At 48.2% G+C, this 24,280-nt stretch overlaps 2 protein-coding genes across 2 annotated transcripts in view; both read right to left on the bottom strand.

The window, feature by feature from the left end:
- The window catches only part of TRIT1 (tRNA isopentenyltransferase 1), a 42,458-nt gene extending 41,047 nt beyond the window's left edge, over positions 1-1,411 (bottom strand). Inside the window, exon 1 of the mRNA XM_063782216.1 lies at positions 1,192-1,411. Coding sequence (XP_063638286.1) covers positions 1,192-1,365 — 174 coding nt within the window. The 5' untranslated portion in view covers positions 1,366-1,411. The remainder of the gene's footprint in view (positions 1-1,191) is intronic.
- Positions 1,412-13,316: 11,905 nt separating this feature from the next.
- MYCL (MYCL proto-oncogene, bHLH transcription factor) lies at positions 13,317-19,939 on the bottom strand. The gene is made up of 3 exons (XM_016959814.4): positions 19,692-19,939; positions 18,823-19,327; positions 13,317-15,861 (listed from the first exon to the last, which is right to left on the bottom strand). Exons 1-3 carry the CDS (start codon positions 19,770-19,772, stop codon positions 15,263-15,265), a joined length of 1,185 nt encoding a protein of 394 aa, XP_016815303.3. The 5' UTR covers positions 19,773-19,939; the 3' UTR covers positions 13,317-15,262.
- Between the last annotated feature and the right edge of the window lie 4,341 nt (positions 19,940-24,280).

Here is a 24,280-nt window from a genome sequence, read left to right as displayed (position 1 = left end):
TGAAGAGGTTAGGCTATAGCTGCATATCTTGGAAAAGACAGCTGGGATTTGAGGTAAATTGTCTTCTGAAGCTGGCACAAAGTAGACTGCAAACAAATTATTTTTTGAATTATCCGATCGTTTCATGTGTGCTGATGGTCTTGTCATGCCACATAAACTAATGAAAGCAGAAACTATGCCCACTGGCTTCTGGGTGAGTTGGGGAAAGGAACTGCCCTTCTTTGCTGAGTACTCATCAGGTGCTATGTTCAGTGCCAGGCATTTCATGTTCAACATCTCATTTACTCTGTGAAGACTCATAACTGTAAATTCTCTTCAACAAATAGCTGCTGTAGTTCCTCCATCAGAGATTTACCCAAAATGTCACCCACTACCCACTCTTAATGGAGCAAAATGCTCCCAGATGTGATGTACACCCCTTCTGGGCCTCCCAGTTCGAAGAAGAGGACAAAGCCCCTTCAACTTTAAATCAGCCATTATGATTTAAAACCTCTACTTAAAAAAGCATTTACCACAAGTCTGGCCTTATTCCGGACAGGGCACTCTGTTCTTCGTTCTAACGCTCATGATCCCATTTATTAAGCACTATAACCTCGTGCGGTAGGTGACATTTTCCTCACTTCACGGATATATAAAATAACATCCAAATAAACGACATTGTTGATCCGAAGTCACATGGCCAATGGCAGATTCAGGACTAGAATCCAGGTCTCCTGACTGTCAACCCTATTCCACTCCCCCAGCAGACACCATAGGTGGTATCCAATTTATCCTGATCTCGCTGGGTTAGGGTTAGAGTTACAACAAAAGCTCTGGAATAATTTTTATTCAAAAGATATTTACTGGATACCTATCTGTCGACCTTGTAGGTTCAAATACCATGTCTTCCACTTATTCGCTATGTGACATGGAAAAAATCGTTTCACCTCCCTAAGCCCCAATTCCTTTCTCCATAAAAGGAGATAATAGTATCTACCAAATAGTAACGTCGTGAGAAGTTGATGAGACGATGATAAGGGAAACATCTGGCACTGTGTCTGGCATGCGGCGGGTGCTTAGTAAGTATGGGCTCCCTTTACCTACCCCCTCCGCCCCTACAAGCCTCGGGGTTCACCCTTTAAGACCTTTGCCACAGGGTGTCCACGCGGCCTCCGGGGTCCCCAGGCGCCCGGGCCAGCCGCACTGCCATACCTGCATGGAGTCAGCGCTGACGATCTCACCGCCGAGCCGCTGGCCTAGCTGCAACGCCAGCGTGGATTTGCCGGTGCCCGTGGCCCCGAGAATCACTACAAGAGGTAGGGTCCGTTGCAGGCCCCTGAGCCCACTGCCCACAGGAACTGCTCGTGCAGCCGCCACGGACGCCATCTTATGGCAGTCTGCGCTTGCGCCGGAGCAGCTGTCCCCATGGCAACCGTCTATGCGCCTGCGCGGATCTCAGGCTTTGTAGCGAGGTTGCTTAGGGAGGAGGGAGCGGCAGGACCCAGGCGACGTGACTGCAGTCAACTAACTGGTGTCAGAACCTCAACTACCCGCCGTCTTTTTTTTTTTTCTTCTTATTTGGAGACGGGGTCTCCCTCTGTCGCCCGGGTGGAGTGCAGTGGCGCGATCTCGGCTCACTGCAACCTCCGCCTTCTGGGTTCAAGAGATTCTCCTGCCTCAGCCTCCCGAGTAGCTGGGACTACAGGCGCCCACCACCATGCCCGGCTGATTTTTTGTATTTTAGTAGACACGAGGTTTCACCATGTTGCCCAGGGTGGTCTCGAACTCCTGAGCTCAGGCAGTCCACCCGCCTCGGCCTCCCAAAGTGCTGGGATTACAGGCGTGCGCCACTGCGCCAGACCACCTGCCGTCTTAAATGGTAGATGGCAACCCTATCTAAATAGATCCGTCCCTATTATTCTTTCACAGCACTCAAGTTATTTTTCTTTACAGTACTTGTTACAATATAAAATTATAAATAGGTCTCTTGTTTTTTTGTCTGACTTATTGGGACAAATTCTGCCTAGATCATTGCTGTATCTCCAGTGTCTAGCACAGTACCTGGTACCCAAGAGACACCCAATACTTGTTCAATGAAGAGGAGAATGACCTGCCGGTCTAGTGCCCGGGGCAGTAAGCTCAGAGGTGTGGCATTCTCCAGAATGAGGTCTGCCCAGTTCTCAGGCCAGGGCAGCTGCTCTAATATTTTCATCCCATAGTACGACCTCATACTCAATCACAAAGCAAACCTTTGGCCCGGCACAGTGGCTCACGCTTGTAATCCCAGCATATTGGGAGGCCAAGGCTGGTGGATCACCTGAGGTTAGGTGTTCAAGACCAGCCTGACTAACATTGTAAAACCCCGTCTCTACTAAAAATACAAAAATTAGCCGGGCGTGGTGGCGCATGCCTTTAATCCCAGCTACTTGGGAGGCCGAGGCATGGGAACCGGGGAAACGGAGGTTGCAGTGAGCCGAGATCGCGCCATTGCACTCCAAACCTGGGCAACAAGAGCGGAACTCCGTCCCAAACAAAACAAAACAAAACAAAACAAAAAAACAGAAGGCAAACCTTTTCATCTCCTTGGCCAAAGAATGCAACATGTGGAGTGAGAACAGAGAAAAACAAGCAAGTAAACTACAATCCGCAAAATAGGAAAGGGAAAAGGAACGCAGGTAGAAAGGATTAAAGTTGGCCGGAAGCCGTGGCTCACGCCTGTAAACCCAGCACTTTGAGAGGCCGAGGCGGGTGGATCACCTGAGGTCAGGAGTTCGAGACCAGCCCGACCAACATGGTGAAACCCCGTCTTTACTAAAAATACAAAATTAACTGGGCATGGTGGTGCACACCTGTAATCCCAGCTACTTGGGAGGCTAAGACAGGAGAATCACTTGAACCGGGAGGTGTAAGTTGCAGTGAGCCAAGATCATGCCATTGCACTCCAGCCTGGGCAACAAGAGCTAAATTCCTTCTTAAATAAATAAATAGCCAGGCGCGGTGGCTCACACCTGTAATCCCAGCACTTTGGAAGGCCAAGGCATGTGGATCACAAGGTCAGGAGTTCAAGACCAGCCTGGCCAACATGGTGAAACCCCGTCTCTACTAAAAATACAAAAATTAGCCACGCGTGCTGATGGCGTATGCCTGTAATCCCAGCTACGCGGGAGGCAGGAGAATCACTTGAAGCCGGAAGCCGGAGGTTGCAGTAAGTCGAGATCAGCCACTGCACTCCAGCCTGGGCGACAGAGCAAGACTCAGTCTCAAAAAAAAAAAAAAAAAGAAAAAGAAAAAAGAAAGAAAGGATTAAAGTTGTAGCAACCCTGAGGTTAAAATGGAGGTGGAAAAAATTAGGACCAGAGAGGACCAAAATTCCAGAGACCACACCATTTTAAGAAAGGCCTTTGGAGTCATATAGAGCTGGGTTCAAATCCCAGCTCTGCCATTTATCAGCTCTGTGAACTTCATTAACTTCACCTCTTTTTTTTTTTTTTTTTTTTGAGACAGGATCTTGCTCTGTTGCCCAGGCTGCAGCGCAGTGGTGCAATCAATCACAGCTCACTGCAGCCTTGGCCTCCTGAGCTCAAACAATCCTCCCACTCAGCACCCGATCACCCCACCCCAGCTGGGACTGCAGACCCATACCACCACGCCTACTATTTTTTTTTTCTTTTTGAGAGATGAGGTCTTGCTATGTTGCCCAGGCTGGTGACCGACTCCTGGGCTCAAGTGATCCTCCTGCCTGGGCCTCCTAAACTGCTGGGATTACAGAAGTGAGCCAGCACTTCTGGCCTAACTTTACCTCTTAACCTCGGTGTTCTTATCTTTAAATTCCTCTAAAGATTGCCATGAGGAGAAAATGAAGTAATATCTGAAGAGTGCCTGCTACAATGCCCTGGCACATAACACCCACTATTTGTTGAACACTTTGTGTTATTATAATGGTAACACCCCATCTGCCTCTCTAAAGAGGTAAAAGCAGCAGCCTAAGGGCAGAGAAATTTTCAGTAATGTGTAAAGGTGCCTAAATACCTATTCTACTAACCCCTTGTTAGCCAATTTAAGAGTTCTAGGCCAGGCGCAGTGGCTCACGCCTGTAATCCCAGCACTTTGGGAGGCCGAGGCGGGTGGATCACAAGGTCAGGAGATCGAGACCATCCTGGCTAACAAGGTGAAACCCCGTCTCTACTAAAAAAATACAAAAAACTAGCCAGGCTTGGCGGCGTGCACCTATAGTCCCAACTACTCGTGAGGCTGAGGCAGGAGGATGGCGTGAACCCGGGAGGCGCAGCTTGCAGTGAGCTGAGATCGCGCAACTGCACTCCAGCCTGGGCGACAGAGCGAGACTCTGTCTCAAAAAAAAAAAAAAAAAAGAGTTATAATTGCTTTTTCACTGAGATTGGCTCTAACTCTCAGGTCATATCACCAGGATCCCCTGGGCCAAAGGAGTGACCCCTGCAAGTTTCAAGCATTTGACAGGCCTGCTGGAATGACTGCTAATACATTTATCAATCACTTGAATCCCCATTGGCATAATGACCACTCTTGCAGATCCAGCCTAAACCTTGTTGCCACGTACATTGTTTGGAGAATACCGGTTCCCAGTTCTGGGTCCCCTGTCCCTCCTTTTCTCAATCCAGCCTGCTTTCATCAAAAGCCCTGTTCTCTCCAATTTGTAGTACCCGCCTGGGGCTGGGTTTAAAATGGAGATGCAGGGCCACATATCGGCAGACACTCTCACATGATGGTTGTTAACTGTAGAACCTTTGCCTGGAGACTTTCAGAGGGTACAGTTACCATGACAACCACCAGAAAGATGGCAGGCCAGAGAAATGATGCAATTAAAGGAAAAGGGAGGCTGATTTCATGATGACAATCTGACCATGACAGAGTATGCTCACTCACAGATGGGATAGCACTGTCTAAGTCATGAACCAGGTGACTATTACCAGAAAGAGAAAAAAAGATGGGGGTGGAATTTAACACCAAGAGACCAGAAGATGAAGAGACTCGTTACCAAGGCAACTAGGGAGAAAGGAATGGAAAAATGGAGCTTCACCATAGCAGCAGAAAATTGCTTCTAGCCAAGCAACACAGGACTGTTGCTATAGAAACAAAGAGAACAGGGATCCTACAGACCATGGGGAGAATTATCACCAAAATGCTGAGCAGGAAAGACCCCTAAATCAGAATGGAGCCTGTGGTCCAAAACAAATGAGGAGAAGTGAAAAAAAAAAAAAGGACCATTTCCATTCATCGTAATTCTATTAGTCCTACCAAAAGAGAATGGGAACATATTTTTTAAAATACCTTAGGCTATTTTATTTGTAGCTTTGTTTGTCTCCCTAGCGATCTTCTGAACTCTAAATTATACTAAAAATAGGTCCTGAAAGATATTCTGTAACTTGAAATCCTAATTGGAGACATTAAGTTCAAGGGAAAATTGGGGAATTGAAGTCTATGACCAAGAGATAATAAGTATTTCTTTAAAAAACTACATAAAACCCTCTAATGGGAAGCTTTTCAGGGTAAAAAAGAGATAAAAGAAGGCAATAGGGAGTCAGGGAAGCTAGTTGTACTCATGCCTAGATATTGGCTCTGACTCCCCTCCCCTTTCTGTGAGGCCAGAGGGGAAGGAGCTCACTGTGTTCTGGAAGGGAGGCTCAGAAAGAAAGAGAGTCTCTCACTTAAAATGTATGTATATGTCTAGAGGTGATAGATGCAGAATCCCATCTCCAACGTGCTCCACGCATTACAGATTATTATGGGCAAAGAAATCCTGGTTTTAAAGGCAAACGTATCAGGATAAGTTCAGTCTGGAAGAGCATATCTAAAATGTAGAAATGAGGTACCAGGGATACTCAAATTACTTGGAGAATAATAATTCCTTGCCTGCCCTACTGAAAGCCCATAGTCAGTCATTTAATTCTCATCCCCACTGTATGTAAGTCATACCCCAAGGGCAGATATATAGTTAGGATTTCTGCACCTACCTCACCTTCTTTAGGAAATTGAAAGCAATACATAGGGTGGGATGGGCACAGAAAGATGGCAGAAAAGGAGAACGTGGGAGGTGCAAAAAGATAGGGAGGAAAATCTCAGTGATGACCCATGAGTGTTTATTCAGTAGTATTTCCTATCCTCTGTATACTTTAAATAACTCATTCAAAATCTCTTTTAAAAAGAAAGAAATTTGGCCGGGTGCGGTGGCTTACGCCTGTAATCCCAGCATTTTGGGAGGCCGAGGCCGGCGGATCACCTGAGGTCAGGAGTCCGAGACCAGCCTCAACATGGAGAAACCCCGTCTCTACTAAAAATACAAAATTAGCCGGGCGTGGTGGTGCATGCCTGTAATCCCAGCTACTCGGGAGGCCGAGGCAGGAGAATTGCTTGAACCTGGGAGGCGGAGGTTGCGGTGAGCTGAGATTGCACCATTGCACTCCAGCCTGGGCAACAAGAGCGAAACTCCATCTCAGAAAATAAAAGAAAGAAATTTACAGGGAGAAGGCAAAGGATGAAGCCATTACAGTAAAAGGGCCATTTAAAGCAGATCATCCAAAAGGTTCCAGATGGAATTTTAGAGTATGTGGTGACATTTAGGACAGAAAAAGGAACATGCTATGGGAGGCCTGAAGCATCTAACTCCAAGGTAAGGAAGAAAGTTGGGTCAAAGACCAACACTAGCTTTTTAAAACATTGATTTATACAAGTTTATAATAGAGATGAAGTTTTGCCATGTTGGCCAGGCTGGTCTTGAACTCCTGGCCTCAACTAATCTGCCCACCTCAGACTCACAAAGAGCTAGGATTACAGGTGTGAGCCACGGCACCCGGACAACACTAGCTTTTTGGTACAACCTAAGATGCCTTTGCAGCCCAATCTTCACACTAATTAGCTACCCCAAGTAAAAAATATTTTCTGTGGGAGATATTTTATGATGAACGTTATTCCTATATTAGATTCCTAGGCTTGTCATAAATTACTACAAACTGGGTGGCTTAAAACAAGGGAAATTGGCAGGGCATGGTGGCTCACCCCTGTAATTCCAGCACTTTGGGAGGCCGAGGCAGGAGGCCAGGAATTCAATACCAGCCTGGCCAACATGGCGAAACTCCATCTCTACTAAAAATACAAAAATTAGCCGGGCGTGGTGGAGCACTCCTATAGCCCCATCTACTTGGGCAGGGGCAGGGATTAGGCACGAGAATCACTTGAACCGGGAAGGCAGAGGTTGCAGTGAGCAGAGATTGCACTACTGTACTCCAGCCTGGGCAACAGGCTGTTTAAAAAAAAAAAAAAAAAATCTCAAAAACAAACAAACAAACAAAATAAAGGGAAATTTATTTTCTTGTGGTTCTGGAGGCTAGAAGTCTGAAATCAAAGTGTCCACAGGGCCATGCCCCCATGCTTCCCTTTAGGGAAGAATCCCTTCCTTCCTCCTCTAGCTTCTGGTGGTTGCCAGCAATCTTTCGTTGTTCCTTAGGATTACAGGCTTGCGCCACCACACCTGGCTAATTTTTGTATTTTTAGTAGAGATGGGTTTTCACCATGGTGGCCAGGCTGGTCTCGAACTCCTGACCTCGTGATCCACCCGCCTGCGCCTCCCAAAGTGCTGGGATTATAGGCATGAGCCACCGCGCCCGGTTTCATTTTTTTTTTTAAGAGACAGAGTCTCACTATGTTGCCCAGGCTGGTCTCAAATGCCTGGCCCCAAGTGATCCTCCAGCCTCAGCCTCCCAGTGTCAAGATAACAGCTTTTTAGGGCTGAGCATGGTAGCTAATGCCTGTAATTCCAGCACTTTGGGAGGCCGAGGTGGGTGGATCACCTGAGGTCAGGAGTTCGAGACCAGCCTGGCCAACATGGTAAAACCCCATCTCTACTAAAAACACAAAAATTAGCTGGCCATGGTGGTTGGCGTCTGTAATCCCAGCTACTTGGGAGGCTGAGGTAGGAGAATCACTTGAACCTGGGAGGCGGAGGTTGCAGTGAGCCGAGATTGTGCCACTGCACTCCAGCCTGGGTGACAGAGCAAGACTCCATCTCAAAATAAATAAATAAATAAATAAATAAATAAATAATAACAGCTTTTTAATTTATTTATTTTTCTTTTGCAGAGACAGGGTCTTACTATGTTGCCCAACCTGATCTTGAACTCCTGGCCTCAAGTGATCCTTCTACCTCAGCCTCCCAAAGTGCTGGGATTATAGGCATGAACCACTTTACCCTGCCATCTTTATATCCTGATGAGTCTCAAGCCTGTATCTTCCATTCAAATCCCTTTCTAAAGCCTCAGTATCACATTTTCAACTTGCTGGGTACTTCATTTTGGATGACCCCATCACTTTAATTTCATCATGTCCCAAACCACAATCAGTTTCTTCCCCTGACTTCCCTATTTCAAAGAGGATGTTTGCTCTTGAAAGGATCCCCTTAGAAATCTAGCGCAATCCTCCTTATTTTGTAAAAATGAGACTACCCAGCCAGCAAATCAGACCAGATTTCTCCCCTGTCCCCAGATTTGACACAACCTTCTTAACTGCTCTTCCCCAAAGCTATTCTCTTAGCCTAGAACATCCTTCTTTTCATTTAGCCAAATACTACCTGTACTTCTAGTTCTGGTTAATGTTACAATTTCCAACAAAAACTTTCATGATGACTCCAAACAAAATGTTCTCTTCCCCTTCTGAGGTTCATAGCACTTCTTTGAGACACATATTGCCTTAGTTTGTGATCATGTGTGTTATCTTTTTGTTATTATTATATTACTTCAGACCAGAATATTTTCTGATTGTGTTTCTGTGCTCATAAACTTCCAGAAGGAAGGAACCATACCTTCATGTATCATTGCAAACATATTGCTGTCACTATGTAGCTGGCACTGTTCTAAGAACTTTACATGTAACAACTCCTTTAATCTTCACAACAGTCCTGTGACATAGATATCATTATTATCTCCATTTTACAGAAGAAGGATACTTGTAGGACTCAGAGAGGTTGAGTGATTTGCCCAACATCACACAGGTAGTAACCCCAACTCCTTGTTTTTTGTTGTTGTTGTTGTTGTTGTTTTAGAGATAGGGTCTCACTCTGTCACTCAGGCTGGAGTGAAATGGCACAATTATAGCTCACTGCAGACTCCTCAAACTCCTGGGCTCAAGTGATCCTGCCACCTCAGCATCAGCTTCCGGAGTAGCTGGAACTGACTACAGGCGCAGACCCGCTTGCCAGCGATTTTTTTTTTTTTTTAATTTCTTAGTAGAAATGGGATTTTGCTATGTTGCCCAGGCTGGTCTCAAGCTCCTGAACTCATGTGATCCTCCCACCTTTGCCTCCCAAAGTGCTGGGATTACAGTCATAAGCCACTGTGCCTGGCCCCAAGTTCTTAACCATGGCATCTACACCACCTTCTGTGAATACTTTTTGTCTTTGCAAAACCTGGGCTCCAACCCCTTATATCAATATTTTTTTAAGTGTGCCCTCAGGAATTCACCTCCCTCCTTGCTTGTTAGCAATGCAGATTCCTGGCCCTGACCTACGGTAGGCAAATTCTTTTTTTTTTTTGTGACGGAGTCTCGCTCTCTCTCCCAGTCTGGAGTGCAGTGGCGCGATCTCGGCTCACTGCAAGCTCCGCCTCCCGGGTTCACGCCATTCTCCTGCCTCAGCCTCCCGAAGAGCTAGGATTACAGGCACACGCCATCATGCCTGGCTAATTTTTGTTTTTAGTAGAGACGGGGCTTCACCATGTTGCTCAGGCTGCTCTCGAACTCCTGACCTCGTGATCCGCCCGCCTCAGCCTCCCAAAGTGCTGGGATTGTAGGCATGAGCCACCGCGCCTGGCCGGGTGGGTAGATTCTTAAGACACACTCAGGTTAGAGAGTCACTGTCTTAATAATATAGGCATTAATGACTAAATGGAGTCAGTTGACTCTAGCTCAGTTTAAAGGCACCACAGTGCCCAGTAAGGAAAAGTAGAGGGTTTGTATGTGCAATGGCTTTGCTGATGCACAACCTATGCTGGCCATGGGCTGTGAATGCTGTGAACCAGTCTGAGGCTCCAGTCTTTGCCCTCCCTCCTCCGCTGCCTATTTCAAGCTCCCCAAACCTGGCTATTTCTTTCCTAATAATTTACCACCTCTTGAAGCATCAATATGTGCACTCTGGGAAGATTTATTATTTTACCAATTCCTTCTATCATCTTTCAAATATGACTAATCTATATTCTGGTTGTGGCTTGTTAACATGGTTTAAATAATACTAATCATTTACTGAGCACTTACTATTGCCCTGACGACCCAATGAAGTGCATGCTATTATTTCTACCTATTTTATAGATAAGAAAACTAGGGTTAGGAAAGGTTAATAATTTGCCCAAGGTCAAGAAAATGCTAGAAAATGCAGGGCCAAGATTTGGAACTGAGACCTGTTGGGTGTGGGTGACCACTTAATCATACTGCTTCCCACAAGTTTAAAAGAAATCCATTATTTACTGGGCACCTACTGGACCCTTGGCACTGAGCCTAATCATTTAATAACACACCTGATTAGAGACTTTCTTTTTTAAATATTTACATTTGCTTGCCAAGAGAATGGTAACATTAATACAGTTGCTCCCTTTGGCCAGGAGTGTAAATAAACAGACATTAACAAGAGCCGCCCACTGGGCTTACAGTAGAAATGCCCACACACCAACCAACAGAACTCTAGCTGACACATTTAGACACCTCCTCTTTCCCCCTTCCCAGTCACCCGGTCATCAATCATCTCCCAGCTGGTTATCTTATCCTTAAAAAGAAACCTCTCTCACACTCCCTCCTATCACTTATCACAGATCAGCAAAGCCATCCCCATCCTCTTTTTCCCCTTTTAAAGTTAATATTCTGGAATATCCTGACCTCGGGAGCACTGTAGACAAATTCAGCACGTCTAAGATAGTTCAACCTGTCTCAGTTCCCCAAAATAACTGCCAACAGAGGCAGAAGTTAAACATACACTTTAGCCTTTTATTGTCTAACAGAGATGATGTCCTTCTCTCTTTGCTACACCAAGTGTGGCTTCTGGGTCACCCCGTATTGTCTATGTCCTGAGTTGGGAGCGTGATCCTTAGGTGCATTATTCAGAGGCAAACCTAATTTGTAGAAATTGTCCTCTGAAATCCAGGAATAAACTTCTGACTATTTTCAGACAAAGATAGAGGTAGGAGTCTGTAGAAATGAGCTAGGAAGGAGCTTAAAATACTTCGCATTCCAGAAACACCCTCCCTTCCCCCAGGAGATGGCTTTATTCCCACTCCTTTCTCAGCAGAGTTGACTCAAAAGAGCTGAAGCTTGGAGTCAGGCAGCTGGTACTAGGTGTGTGGGCTTAGGCAAACAACTTAAATGTCTCTGAGCTTCAGTTGGCTTTTCTGTGAAATGGGGCTGACAGCATCCTGCTCTCCAAGTTATTGTAAGAATTAAGATATGCAAAACTACTAACATTCATGCCTGTACCCATGGGTCCATACTATTGTACTAAGTGCTTTCAAAAATTTTTATTGAATTCTTTCAAGGTCCAGTAAAGGGAGATAGGTCCTACAAACCAGACCCTTGACTAATGGCCTCAAAAAAGGAAGAAAAATACACTGGGAGTTTTAAGAAAAGAGTTCCAATAATCCATGTCAGTTTTACCAAACAGTTTCTTAGGTTCTAAGTGTGTTACCTATGTGCAGTGGGGGAAAAAGCTTACCTGATAGGAGACTGGGCTTGGAATCCTGATTTTGCTATGTGACTTTGAGCAAGAAAACTCTCTGGGCTCCAGTACCATCAGGCAGATATTGCTTACTTACCAGGTTGGAGGGTCACAAGAGGGTCATTTTGTAAATGTGAGGAATTAAGAGGAGTTTTTTGACCGTACTGAGGCTCCATAGGAATTCGGGTGGGCAATACCAACCCAAGTCCCATCTGTAAGGAGGAGTTAGTGGAGGCTTCTTTCACCATGATGCTCATGGCCATCCTGAACAGCAACTGATTGCTTTTCAGTCCCAGATGGGGCCCCTTTGCAGCAAGACTATGCCACCCAGCACACATATGCCTCAGAGTTGCTGGTCATGGGACATTTGCTCCATTTCATCCCAATAAGTGGCAGGCACAATAGCCCCAAAGAGAGAGAGTTACAACAAGCAGTTAAATGACGGAATTCCACGTTTACCTTCTCCACATGCCCCGTGCTAACAAACAAGCTGATCATCATAATGTAGTGACTAAGACCTCTTGCTCTGGAGATAGGCAGAGCTGGTTTCAAATCACAACTGAATTACAAGCTTGTGAATTTGCATAGCTTTGTTTACTCTTAGAACCTCAGTTTCTTCATCTGTAGCCCTGACACATGGTTGATATGGCAGAGTGTTCAGACATAAGCAGTGCCCTATGAGGAACAGCTATTACTGAATTCCCCTGTCTTGCATTTACAGCAAGTTTATGAGAACTATGGGAGGAAAATGAAGCTTAAACTTTCTTTCATTAATTAAGGAGGAAGAATGTTTTTTTTGAGACAGGGTCTGGCTCTGTTGCCCAGGCTGGAGGGCAGTGGCGCGATCTTGGCTCACTGCAACCTCTGCCTCCCAGGCTCAAGCCATCCTCCCACCTCAGCCTCCCGAGTGGTTGGGACTACAGGCGTGTACCACCATGCCTGGCTAATTTTTGTATTTTTTGTAGACATGGGTTTTTGCCATGTTGCCCAGGCTGGTCTTGAACTCCTGAGCTCAAGCAGTCTGCCTGCCTCAGCCTCGCAAAGTGCTGGGATTACAGGCATAAGCCACTGCACCCAGCCAGGAGAAAGAATTTTAAAACTATCTTTCTGTAAGAAAAAAGTACATTGCAACATAAATTCTCAGAAAAAATTTTAAAAGACATCTTGCAGAAGGTCATCATACCACTAAGATAAGAATAACACCATCCTAAAGAGTATAAGGCTTTATAGTTTAGAAAGCAGTTTGAAGTCTACCACTTCATTTAATACCTGCAAAAACCCAGTGAAGTAGCATTTATCCCCATTTTACCGATAAGGAAACTAGGACTCAGAAAGATAAAACTAAAGGCTGCAGAAGTGGTGGAGCCAGGATTTCAAGCCTTCTAAAGTACAAATTCAGCACTCTTTGCAATTCACAAGAGAATTCCGTGTTCACTGAGTACTGAGCCTACATTGTTTCAACATGTCTGAAATGGCATTTCAGGAACCCAGAGTGGAATGACCAGGTTAGCAACATGGTTAGAGAAGTGCAGCCCTCTGGATCACTTGTGGCTACCCTGAAATAGTTTTCCGTGGTTGAGGAGGACTCAGGTGGCATAAGCTGCCCCCACTCTGACATGTTTGAGAAATCTTTTATTAGAAGATGTCCCAGAAGGCAACATTTTAAAATCAGGCAATCAGTAATCACAACTAAATACAAAATTTCAGGTGAACTTGCCTTTCAAAATAAATCAGACCCTTGCAACAGGAGAATTGCCCAAGAGTTTTTTTCCTTGTACAAAAACAGTTAACACCACTTTGCAAAAGGCATACAAAAATACAATATAAAAAAAAAAGACTCCCCCCAGCATAATAGCCAACAGCAGCTTATAAAACACAAGCTATTCAGTTGAGACATCAGTAACCTACACCCAAACTGTCCTCCATAGACAATTCCAGAAGTCAGCTGGCTTTTGTAAACCATGCTCCAGAAGGGTAGAGAGGCTATTTCCAAACATCCCCTGGGGTCCTCTGAGGCCAAGAAGCAACCTCAGAAAGAAACCATTATGGACAATAGATTTGGAAGTAGCAGCTGGTTTTCCAGAGCCATATATAGTACTTACCACCCCCTACCCACCCCAACTTCCAAACCCAGAGCCAGCAGGCACCTGCTGTCCTGGGCAGAGTTCTGGAGGGGCTGCTGGTCCTTCTTCCAGGACAGGCTTAGAGGTGCCTGAGGTTACCCACATGACAACTGCTAGGTTGGGTGACTTTCCCAGACTAGAGGCTGCACGTGGATTCCACTTGGAGCTGCCGAGTCCAGCTGGGGTAAAATCCATCATGGTTGGCTAAGCATATCTCCTGGAGGCTCCTTTAAAACCCACCAGAAGCAAGTCCACCTTCTGGAGCACTGGATGAGTCCCAACAGCTCTCCCCAAAACTTCAGAAACGCCCAGATTCTGGGAAAGATATCTGATTCATGGCAGGCTGGAAGGGGCCCAAGGGTGGCTGCAGAGCCAGCAAGCTCCTTGGAATTGCATGAGGAGGACAGATTTGCATGGTTCCAGAAGAACTTCAAACTTGCCGCTCAAGGATTGAGATGAGGCAGGTGGGAAAGAGGCAGCAGTACAGTTCTCCCTCTGAGGTGTCTTACACCTGCCTTGAGAAAAGACTGGGCCTCAAGTGCCCCTCGGAAAACACCTGGGCAGGGATCAAGTTCATGGGCCAGGACTCCAAGCTATCCCCAGGCCCCAGGCTAGGACCGATTTCCCTGTGTCTTGGGGAAATATTTTTGACCTGTGAGAAAGGGTGCTGTAGAGCCCATTGCATAACAAGGCATAATGGAACAAAAAAGTCCCTTGTGAGGAAAGAAAGGTCCCTCCCTCAGAGGAGAGAGCCCAGAGGGCTCTGAGACAAAGAATCTAGAGGCCAAGCTTTTTAAGTGTTCCCAGGGTCGCAGCATTGGGAGTGGGAGGAAGGGGTCAGCTAACATCATAATATATAAAGGTTTCCAACTCCTTGGCTACTGTAAAGTGTCTGACAGTGAGGTAATGGTCAATGTTGATCAAGTCTGCAAGCTTGTCTTCACCCAAGACAGCTCGTGTGTCTTCTGGAAAAAGGAGCCTCAGGGAGAGCATCCAGGCCCAGCTGTCCTTGCATCACCCCAGAGACACCAGTTGGGAGCATCCTTTCCTAGCCTAAAGCTCATGCAGAGTGTGAGATTTCAAGCAGGCTGGAGCCCCTGACAACATCCACCACCTGTTGCATAGCATCTGTCAGCCTTTTCTTCGGAGCTAGTGAGCTAGGCAGACCCCAAGGCTCCTCAGTCAGCTGCCTGCTGGGAAGCCAAAGGCGCCAGAGAACATACAGCACTCCCATGAGTCAGGGAAGAGGGAGAGCTGGGTTTCAAGGTTTCCAAGAATGCAAGCCTTTATTGTGTGTGCACCGGCTGCAATGCATTCTGGGATCTACTGTCCAGACTGTCCCACCATAACCAAAATGTGCAAATTACTAAAGGGGAGAGGGAGGTTAAAAAATAAACTTGTGTCTTTGTAAGACAGAACTGTCAGGCTTTTTGGTCAGTTAGTAGCCACTGAGGTATGCAATTCTTTTCTGCAACTGCTGCTGCCGGCATCGGAGCTGTCTTTTCTCTGTAGCCATCCTCTTCTCAGCCCCCACCAGGGCTTGCAAGTATTCCAAGGCCTTGCTTAGGATCACTACTTTGGGGGCCTTGGAGCAGCTGGCCAGGGTGGGCACCTGGTCCCTCAGCGCCAAGAATCGCGAACGCAGGTCATTCCGCCTCTTGCGCTCCAGGAAGTTGTGATTCTTCCTCTTGGTCACATCCTCAGTATCAGAACTGACAGGTTTGGGGTGGCAGGACTGGGCAGCCTCACTTTCTACAGGTGGGGGACTCACAATCTCTTCATCCTCCTCATCTTCCTTTTCCCCTGCAGCATCTCTCTCCAGAACCTCTTCTTGGGGACCCCTCTCTGAAGCCTCTTCTTGGGAGCAGCTTTCTGGAGGAAAACGGGCAGCATAGTTGTGCTGTTGCTGATGGATGGAGATGTGGAAATGCTTCATGCAGGGATCCAGGGGGTCTGCTCGCACCGTGATGGTGACCGGCTTCCGAATACCCAGAGACTGCCTCTTCTCTACTGTCACAACATCAATTTCTTCATTCTCTGTCCGAGAAAAGAGATCAAGAGAAGAAACACATCCCATGAGAAACACAAACATAGACCCTACAGCTTTAGTGTCTATGCTGGTGCTTGGGAAGGTAGGTGACATTTTTCCAATTTAGATATATACAAATCGAGGTGAGCAGAAAGCTGATTCATTTGTAATGGGGTAAGGGCACAGTGAAGGAAAGGAGGGGACATTAGCAAGAAGGAAAATATTCTCCAATTTCCTTTTGCACAGCAAGGCTTAGGTAAGAATAAAAGGCAGACCCAAGCCAACAGCCCCCAGTCTGCAAAGGCTCTCCCCTCCCCCACGGAGGGGTTGGAGAGAAAGAGCTACCGGCCTGGGACAAAGTTTAGCTATAAAGATCTTCCCCAGTCGGGCTCTTTCATGCCCCATCAGAATTGTAAATGAGGGGTCTGTGGGCAGAGCTGCCCTTTGTTCCTGCCCAGCACAGCCTGCACTTGGGGAATTGTTACTTTTCACAAGTTATAAATCCTATTATTCCCCCACCTCTCTATTCTGCCATCCCTTTCAGCTGAAGATTCAGAGAAGGGAGGGCTACAACCCATCCCTCTTCACCCACAGAGGGGAGGGAAAGGGTTTCCCTTAGGAGCATTTTGCTCCTGGGTTCAATGGGTTTCTAAAGTCATCCATCATTTATAGGTCGCCTGCCCCACCTCCTTCCCTGGACTAGAAGGTTAGATTTGTAATCATAGGTCGGCGAAGCTGCAGGAACTTCACAAAGGTACAAGCGACCATTTCCAAACTACCTGCACCAGAGGCAGAGACTGGGCAGCAGAATGTCCCAGATATGGGGCTCAAAACACCAGAGACCTGGAGACACCTGGACATGCCCTTCTCATTCACTGGCTTGAAGGTCTCTTAGGTTAACCTAACCAGGAGAGGGGCAATTGGGAGAAAAGTCTCCTCCTGCTCCACACATTTTGCGGCCTCCACACAGAAGTCCACCTTAATGGATCTCGGCCTCGCAACGGAAGAGCTCCGTTCTCAGCTTCTTTGCATATCAGGAAGCTTGAGCCCCTTTGTCAGGAAGGCTTCCATTGTGTGGACAATCGCATTATTTCTCCATTAATAAACCTGACCATTCAGCCCTCCTGGCCCCAAAGCCCATGATTGGCTGATTACGCTGTGTTTGGAATTCTGTCTTACCCAGCCCCTAGCCCCTATTGGGTGAGCTCTGCTGCCAATCACTTTCCCCACCCCCCGCCTCATTGTTTGCAATCTGTTGCATTTTGTTCCAGGCCATGTGGCCTGTGAGTGAACTAGAAGCTCACAAACAGGTTCAGGTTAAAGGGTAGGTTAGAAAATGATTCAGCAGGCTTCCCTACATCCCAAACCTTTAATTTTCAGTGTTAAGCCTCGTGGCTCAGGAAGATTCTATCTAAGAAAGAAATAATTTAAGACACCATTCTCCCTTTCAGAGAGTAGTGTCTTACTCTACCCAGACAAGGAAATGCCATCAGCAGGACAATCAAGTCCAACCCCATCGTGTGCAAATGGGGAAACTGAGGCCCAGATCAGCGAAGTCCACATATCACCTTTGTAACGTTCTGGATCTCAAACTAAAATGTCCAACTTCCAAAGCAATGCTCTTTCCACTCTACCACTCCACCAGCCGTTGTAGAGATACATCTTTATTGGTTTTTTGATCTCAAGATTCTCTTTCCAGCCATTAAACAAACATAAACTCTTGGTGTAGAAAGCAAGCTGGTTAAAAATGACCTTAACACAGTGGACCAGGAAAAAAAAGACTTTTAATTTTTGTTATCCTATTTTTTCTCTCAAGTGTATGAAAACTTCCATACCCCATTCCCCAGTTCCCTATCAAATGGTCGTGTAAAAGTTATTCCTAAAAGCTACAGTGAGCTTTCTTGGTCCTAATTTATTTGTCACTAGCCACAGTCTACACTCTACAAAAATACCCTCTCCAGGATTCTCACGGGTGTGGAGGTCTAAGATGCCAGAATAAGAACAATGTAGTTTAGTGGCACAGGATGCCCCAGTCTGCCCTCAGCGAGGTTGCACTTGCATCAAGGATGGGAGAGGAGGGCCTGGAGTTCTACTGCCTTGACCCCAGCACGTAGCCCACAGATTGCCACAAAGTAGGGGCCAGTGAATATTTGTTGAATGCCAGGGAGCAGCTGACGCTGGAGATCTATTGAGGGGGAGCAAGAAGGACACTTTTCCATCTCAGAACAAACAGCAAAGCAAGGTGTAGTGCTTCTAAGATAAGCTACCACAAAGACCCAAACATCAAGAGGTGCCTGGTTGGGATGGAGCATTGGGGAAGAGGGGCTGGCTAGATGGCAGAAAGCTGGAGCTGACTTGTAGTGATTGTCTATCTCTAAGCCTCAGTTTTTCCATCTGTTAATGGGGAGTGTTCATTCTTCCCTCCCTGTCTCAGAGATGCACGAGTGGTAAGTGGTGGTGGGGAGGCACGAGAAGAGGGCATTTATTGTTGGCATTTTAAAGTAAAGCCAACTGGAGACCTAGGTTTTTAAAAGGATGAAGGCTTTGGCTTTGCACAAAAGGCTCTCGGCTTCTTCTCCCCCTAGGGGAGTGTGAGTTTCCTAGGGAAAGAGGCAGCAGCAAAAAAACTTCAGGTTTGGAGTGTCTCTTAAGGTACCCCCTTCAATCCCTTACAGTCCAACCCCAGTATTGTCCTCTCTAAGCGCCAACCCTCACCTCAAATCCCTTGTCCCCTGGGGCTCCAATAATCATCAAAGGGAGGCTGGCTCCCACGCCACTTCTCCAAACTGTTTACCAACACACCCACGTGCCAGACAGACACGGTTGGGGACTACACGGGCAGCTTCAGCCAAAGAGAGGCGGAGATGGCCCAAGAGCTTGAGAAGAGCCAATGCCTGACCTCAGGCAGGGGCAGAGCTTTGGCCACCCATGGGGTGGCCCCCTCTTGGATGGCTCGGGGAGGTCCTTACCCGAGTCGCTTGGGCTCTCGGACCCGGAGCAGGCCTGGGTCTTGGGTTCGCCCAGCGGACAGGGGGCGGCGGGCGCCGGGTTGCCGGCTTCGAGGCTGGGAGTGCAGTCCGGGGCGGCGGACGCCTTGGGCGGGTTCCCCCGGGGCGCGCCAGCAGCGAGCCGGTCGCTCACAGCTCTCTCCAGCCGTTCCCGGGCCGAGAAGCCGCTCCACATGCAGTCACGGCGTATGATGGAGGCGTAGTTCCTGCCCCAGCCTTTCGAGTGGCCCCGGGATTCCGCTTCGTCTCCGGTGCACCCTCCGGGCCACGGCTCCGGGGGACCAATCCCGGGGGCCGGGTCCCCTGCGCCGGGACCCAAGCCCCAGGGCGGCGACGTGGGGGGCGATGGCACCAGCTCGAATTTCTTCCAGATGTCCTCGCTGGGCGCCGTGGAGCGGTAGAAATCCTCCCCGCAGTCATAGTCGTAGAAATAGTGCTGGTACGAGTCGTAGTCCATGTCCGCTCCCTGCGGGAGGGAAGGGGGGACGTGCTGACCGGGTGCCGGCCGGGCGAAGGAGGTGTCCCCGGGTCCCTCGGCACAGTCGGCTGCCGGGCTCTCGTTCCTCCCCAACCCCACCAGCTTGCAGCCTGCGCCCAGTCCTCGCGTCCCGGGAAGCCGGGCCCCGGGTCAGAGTGGTAGGGGAAGCCAATCGCAGCGCGCGGACCCGACTGTGGGCAGCGAGTTCAAAGCAAACTTTGCCAGCGCCGCCCGGAGCGCAGCTCCCAGGGCCCGGCGGGGCCGGGCGGGGGCGCGCCGTGCCCAGAAGGCAGCCTGCAGCCAGCCCGCACCGCGGGACCCGCGCCCGTGCCCTGGCCACCCGCAGCCTCACCTCGCTCCAGCCGCCCGCCACCTGGAGCGGACCGGCTCCCCGCCGGCTCGGGGCAGCCCGGCAGCCAGCACACACGCACATGCGCGCCGCCGAGAGCGCGGCCAGCACTCACGAGCGCGCCCCCCCGCGCGCGCGCCCTCCCTCGCTCGCGCACGGCGGCCCGGACGCTCTCGGGATCGGCGCGGGAGCGCGAGCTGCAGGCGCATTGTTTCCTGCCTGCCTTATATCTCGTCGCGCGCCCGGGACCCAGGGACTGGGGGGCGGGCCCTATGGGACAAACCCCGCCCTCTCCCTGCCCACTACGGGCAGTCGACAGGTGGGGCCGGCCCCACCTCCTGGCAGCGCTCGCCCGCTCCGTTCAATCCCCGGTAGCCCCCCAAATAAATTGCACGCTGGGGAGCGCAAACAGGAGGAGGGCTGATGCGGCCCGGCGGCCGCTTGGCGGTGCCAGCCGGCTGAGCTAAACCGTGCTCCTTGCCCACTCCGAGCTGGGGAATTGGGGCTACTCCCCGCCCCACCCTGCGCGCCTACTTTCCCCGGCGCATCCCGCTGGGTTCAGGTGCGCCCGAGCCGCCGCGCGGGGTAGGGGGAGGGAAACGCGCCACCTGGCGGCCCTCAGCCCTGAACTTGGGCTGGTCCCGGCGTCCGTCTGGTCTCACCCGTCGGCCCGTTTCTTGAGCTCAGTGGCCCAAGCCTGGATGGCATCGAAGCGAAGATTCCGGGATTTAGAGCCCGAAACGTAACCTTCCTGAGCTTCAGTTTCATCTGTAAAATGAAGGGATGGTAATGCTTGCCTCACAGGGTTGTTGTGAGGCTTCAGGGAAATAAGAGCATCTAGGGAAGGGGCCTGGGCTAGGTGGAGAGGCAGACGGCGCTGGCTTAGCCCCCGCTTTGGGGAGGCGGTGCAGAAATGAGGAATTTTTTCCCAGGGCAAAGCCAGGGCTGAGACCCGCCATGCTCCCTCTCATCTCACACAAAACACTGTAGGAGCTGTACAGTAGAGAATGAGGATTTGGCATCTGGAAAATACTGCAGGACCAAGTTGTTTCAAGTTTTGCCCTGCATTGCTGGCCAAGATGATAGATAACCCCTTTGTATAATCTTCTTTTTAAATTTTAAATATATTTTGTTAAGAGACAGGGTCTCACTCAGCGTCAAGGCTGGAGTGCAGTGGCTCGATCATGACTCGCTGCAGCCTCGAACTCCTGGGCTCAAATGATCCTCCCTCCTTAGCCTCCGAAAGTGCAGGGATTACAGGCACGGGTCACCGTGCTGGGTCCCCCTTTGTGTCATCTTCTACACAGATGACCTTTGGTGGAAGAGAAAAAATTAAACTTTACGGCCAGTCTGAGATTTAGGCCAGAGGAGAGTAACTTGGGACAGCAGCCAATACATCTAGATTCCTCCACCTGGCATCAAGGTCTGGTGTCTGTCTACCCCAGCCTGATTGTCTTCTGTCTCTCTCTTTCCCTCCCACCCCTGTGGTCTAAGAACACCAAACTACTCACTGTTGGCAGACGGAAGTGAGAAGGGCAAGCAATTCAGTGTGGTTGGAGCATGGGACACGGATGTGTGTTGTTATATGGGTTGGGAAGGCAGGGAAAATGACAGCCTTCCGTTTTAGATACGTTGGGTCTGTGCTACATGTGGGACATCTTGAAGGCAGAAACCTGCTCCTACTTGCTTTGTGATTTCTGCACCTAGAACAGCTTCTGGCAGACATTTGTGAACTAACTGACTTACTGAAGGACTCAGCCAACCAGATTTCATTGAGACAGCTTGTGTGCCCTGCTTTGTGCTAAACGGAAGACACAAATCAGAAGGGTTCCAGGTTTGGTTGCAGCCCCAAGGCACAGGCATTGGATTGTCCTTTAGTGACTTTTCTCTGGTCCACAGATGTCTGAGATGGTTGCTGTACTAGTCTGGGTTATTGGTTACAAATAACAAAAACCAACCTTAGGCAGGGCACAGTGGCTCACGCCTGTAATCCCAGCACTTTGGGAGGCTGAGGCGGGCAGATCACAAGGTCAGGAGATCGAGACCATCCTGGCTAACACGGTGAAACCCCATCTCTACTAAAAATACAAGAAAATTAGCCGGGTGTCGTGGTGGGCACCTGTAGTCCCAGCTACTCAGGAGGCTGAGGCAGGAGAATGGCGTGAACCCGGGAGGCGGAGCTCACAGTGAGCTGAGATTGCGCCATTGCACTCCAGCCTGGGCGACAGAGCGAGACTCTGTCTCAAAACAAAAAAACAAAACAAAACAAACCAAACAAACAAAAAACCAACCTTAGACAAATGTAAGCAGAAAATGACTTTATTGGAATAATTGGTGGTATAGACCTCAAGGGAGGCTGGAAATTTATGTTTGGAGAATGGGCCTTCTTTACCTAGACTACAGCCCCCACCCTGCAGCTCTTCCCATGGTTTCATTGTAGATGATATATGGGGGCAACCAGGAGGTGCTGCCCCTCCTCAAGAAGTAGGAAAAAGGAAATTAAGTTGTCTTCTGAGAGTTACACTGCTTCTTCACTTTGCATACTTTTGTTTGTTTAATGTCTTCCTCGTCAGACTGTAAACTGAATGAGGGCAGACAGATGTCAGCCTTATTCATGGCTGTACCCCAGGGCTTTAGAACAAAGCCTGGTACATCATGGGTGCTGAGTATATGACTGAACACAAAACTCTAATGTTTTAGTTTTTGCGTTTTTTTTTTTTCCTTTAAGACAAGTCTCACTCTGTTGCCCAGGCTAGAGTGCAGTGGCGCAATCTCGGCTCACTGTAACCTCCGCCTCCCCGGTTCAAGTGATTCTCCTGCCTCAGCCTCCCGAGTAGCTGGGATTACAGGCACCTGTCACCACGCCTAGCTAATTTTTTTTTTTAAAGATCTTACTGCTTCTGTCCCTTTTTTTTTTTTTTTTTAATACTTTAACTTCTAGGGTACATGTGCACAATGTGCAGGTTTGTTACATATGTATACATGTGCCATGTTGGTGTACCCATTAACTCGTCGTTTACTTTAGGTATTTCTCATGATGCTATCCCTCCCCCCCCCCCCAATTTTTTGTATTTTTACTAGAGATGGGGTTTCACCATGTTGGCCAGGCTGGTCTTGAACTCCTGACCTCAAGTGATCCACCTGCCTTGGCCTCCGAATTTTTTTGTTATGTTTTTTTGAGACAGGGTCTCATTCTGTTGCCCAGACTGGAGTGCGGTGGTGCAATCATGGCTCACTGCAGCCTTGACTTCCTGGACTCCAGGGATCCTGCTACGTCAGCCTCCTGAGTAGCTGGGACCATAGGAGGCATGCACCACCACACCTGGCTAATTTTTTGTAGAGATGGGGTCTCCCTATGCTGCCCAGGCTGGTCTCAAACTCCTGGGCCCAAGTGATCCTCTCACCTTGGCCTCTCAAAGTGCGGGGATTACAGATGTGAGCCACCACATCCCACCTCTAATGCTTTAAAGTAGAGATATGCCAATTGTATTAGTTTGTTTTCACACTGCTGTAAAGAAACACCTGAGATTGAGTAATTTATAAACAAAAGAGGTTTAATTGACTCATAGTTCCGCATGGCTGGGGAGGCCTCAGGAAACTTACAATTATGGCAGAAGGGGAAGGAGAAGCAAGCATCTTCTTCACAAAGCAGCAGGAAAGTGTGTGAGTGCAGGAAAAACTGCCATTTATAAAACCATCGAGTCTCGTGAGAATTCACTCACTATCACAAGAACAGCATGGGGGAAACTGCCCCCATGATCCGTCACCTCCTACCAGGTTTCTCTCTGGACACATGGGGATTACAATTCGAGATGAGATTTGGTTGCAGACGCAGAGCCAAACTATACCTTATAGAGACAGAAGAACTCTCAGGCCCAGTCTAGACTACAACCTGGTTAAAAGTATCAATGCAGCAAAAGAAAGAGGGTGCCAGTTAGGAGGGTCTGGGCAGCCAAGGAAGCCAGAGATCAGGGAGAGTTGCCAAGACAATCACCAGCAGTGTCCATTCTCTGGGGACAAAGATGCTGGTCCAGGAAAAAGGGAGATGGAAGTACCATTCTTTGGAGCCACTCAATTCACCCCCTACCTCACTCATGCTCTGGATCACCAAGCAACCCTCTAAAAACCATTCTGTTTCCTATGTAGATCAGTCTACAGGGAGAGAATGCACTCATCATTGAACAGGAAGATCCAGTCTGCTTCAAAGCCCTGCTTCCTCTTATAAATTAATGAATTGGCATCTGATTTGAAATATCAGTCTCATGAGCCTGGTTAATGTGTGTCTGTTCTGTAGAGATGCTGCTGCTTTTAGGGCTAACAACTCTGGTTTCTAAGCTGGACCCAGGATGCTGATGAATTTACCAAGGTAACAAATGCTACCCCAGGGACCTTCCATTTTTCTGCAATATTTTATTTCCTTTATTTTTTCTAAAATATGTTTTTAATCAAAATACATGTAATAATTTTTTAAAAAATCAATTAGGCATATGGCAAAGTAAAAAAAAAAGGCCATCTTCTGTCTTGCCATCAACTGATTCCCACTCCCCAAAGGCAGCTATTGTTTTAGCTTTTTGTTTTTTGTTTTTGTTTTT

Source organism: Pan troglodytes, chromosome 1 (assembly GCF_028858775.2).
Source record: "Pan troglodytes isolate AG18354 chromosome 1, NHGRI_mPanTro3-v2.0_pri, whole genome shotgun sequence".
NCBI lineage: Eukaryota > Metazoa > Chordata > Mammalia > Primates > Hominidae > Pan > Pan troglodytes.
Note: the sequence above shows the minus strand (reverse complement) of the source record. Positions and strands in the feature narration are given on the sequence as shown.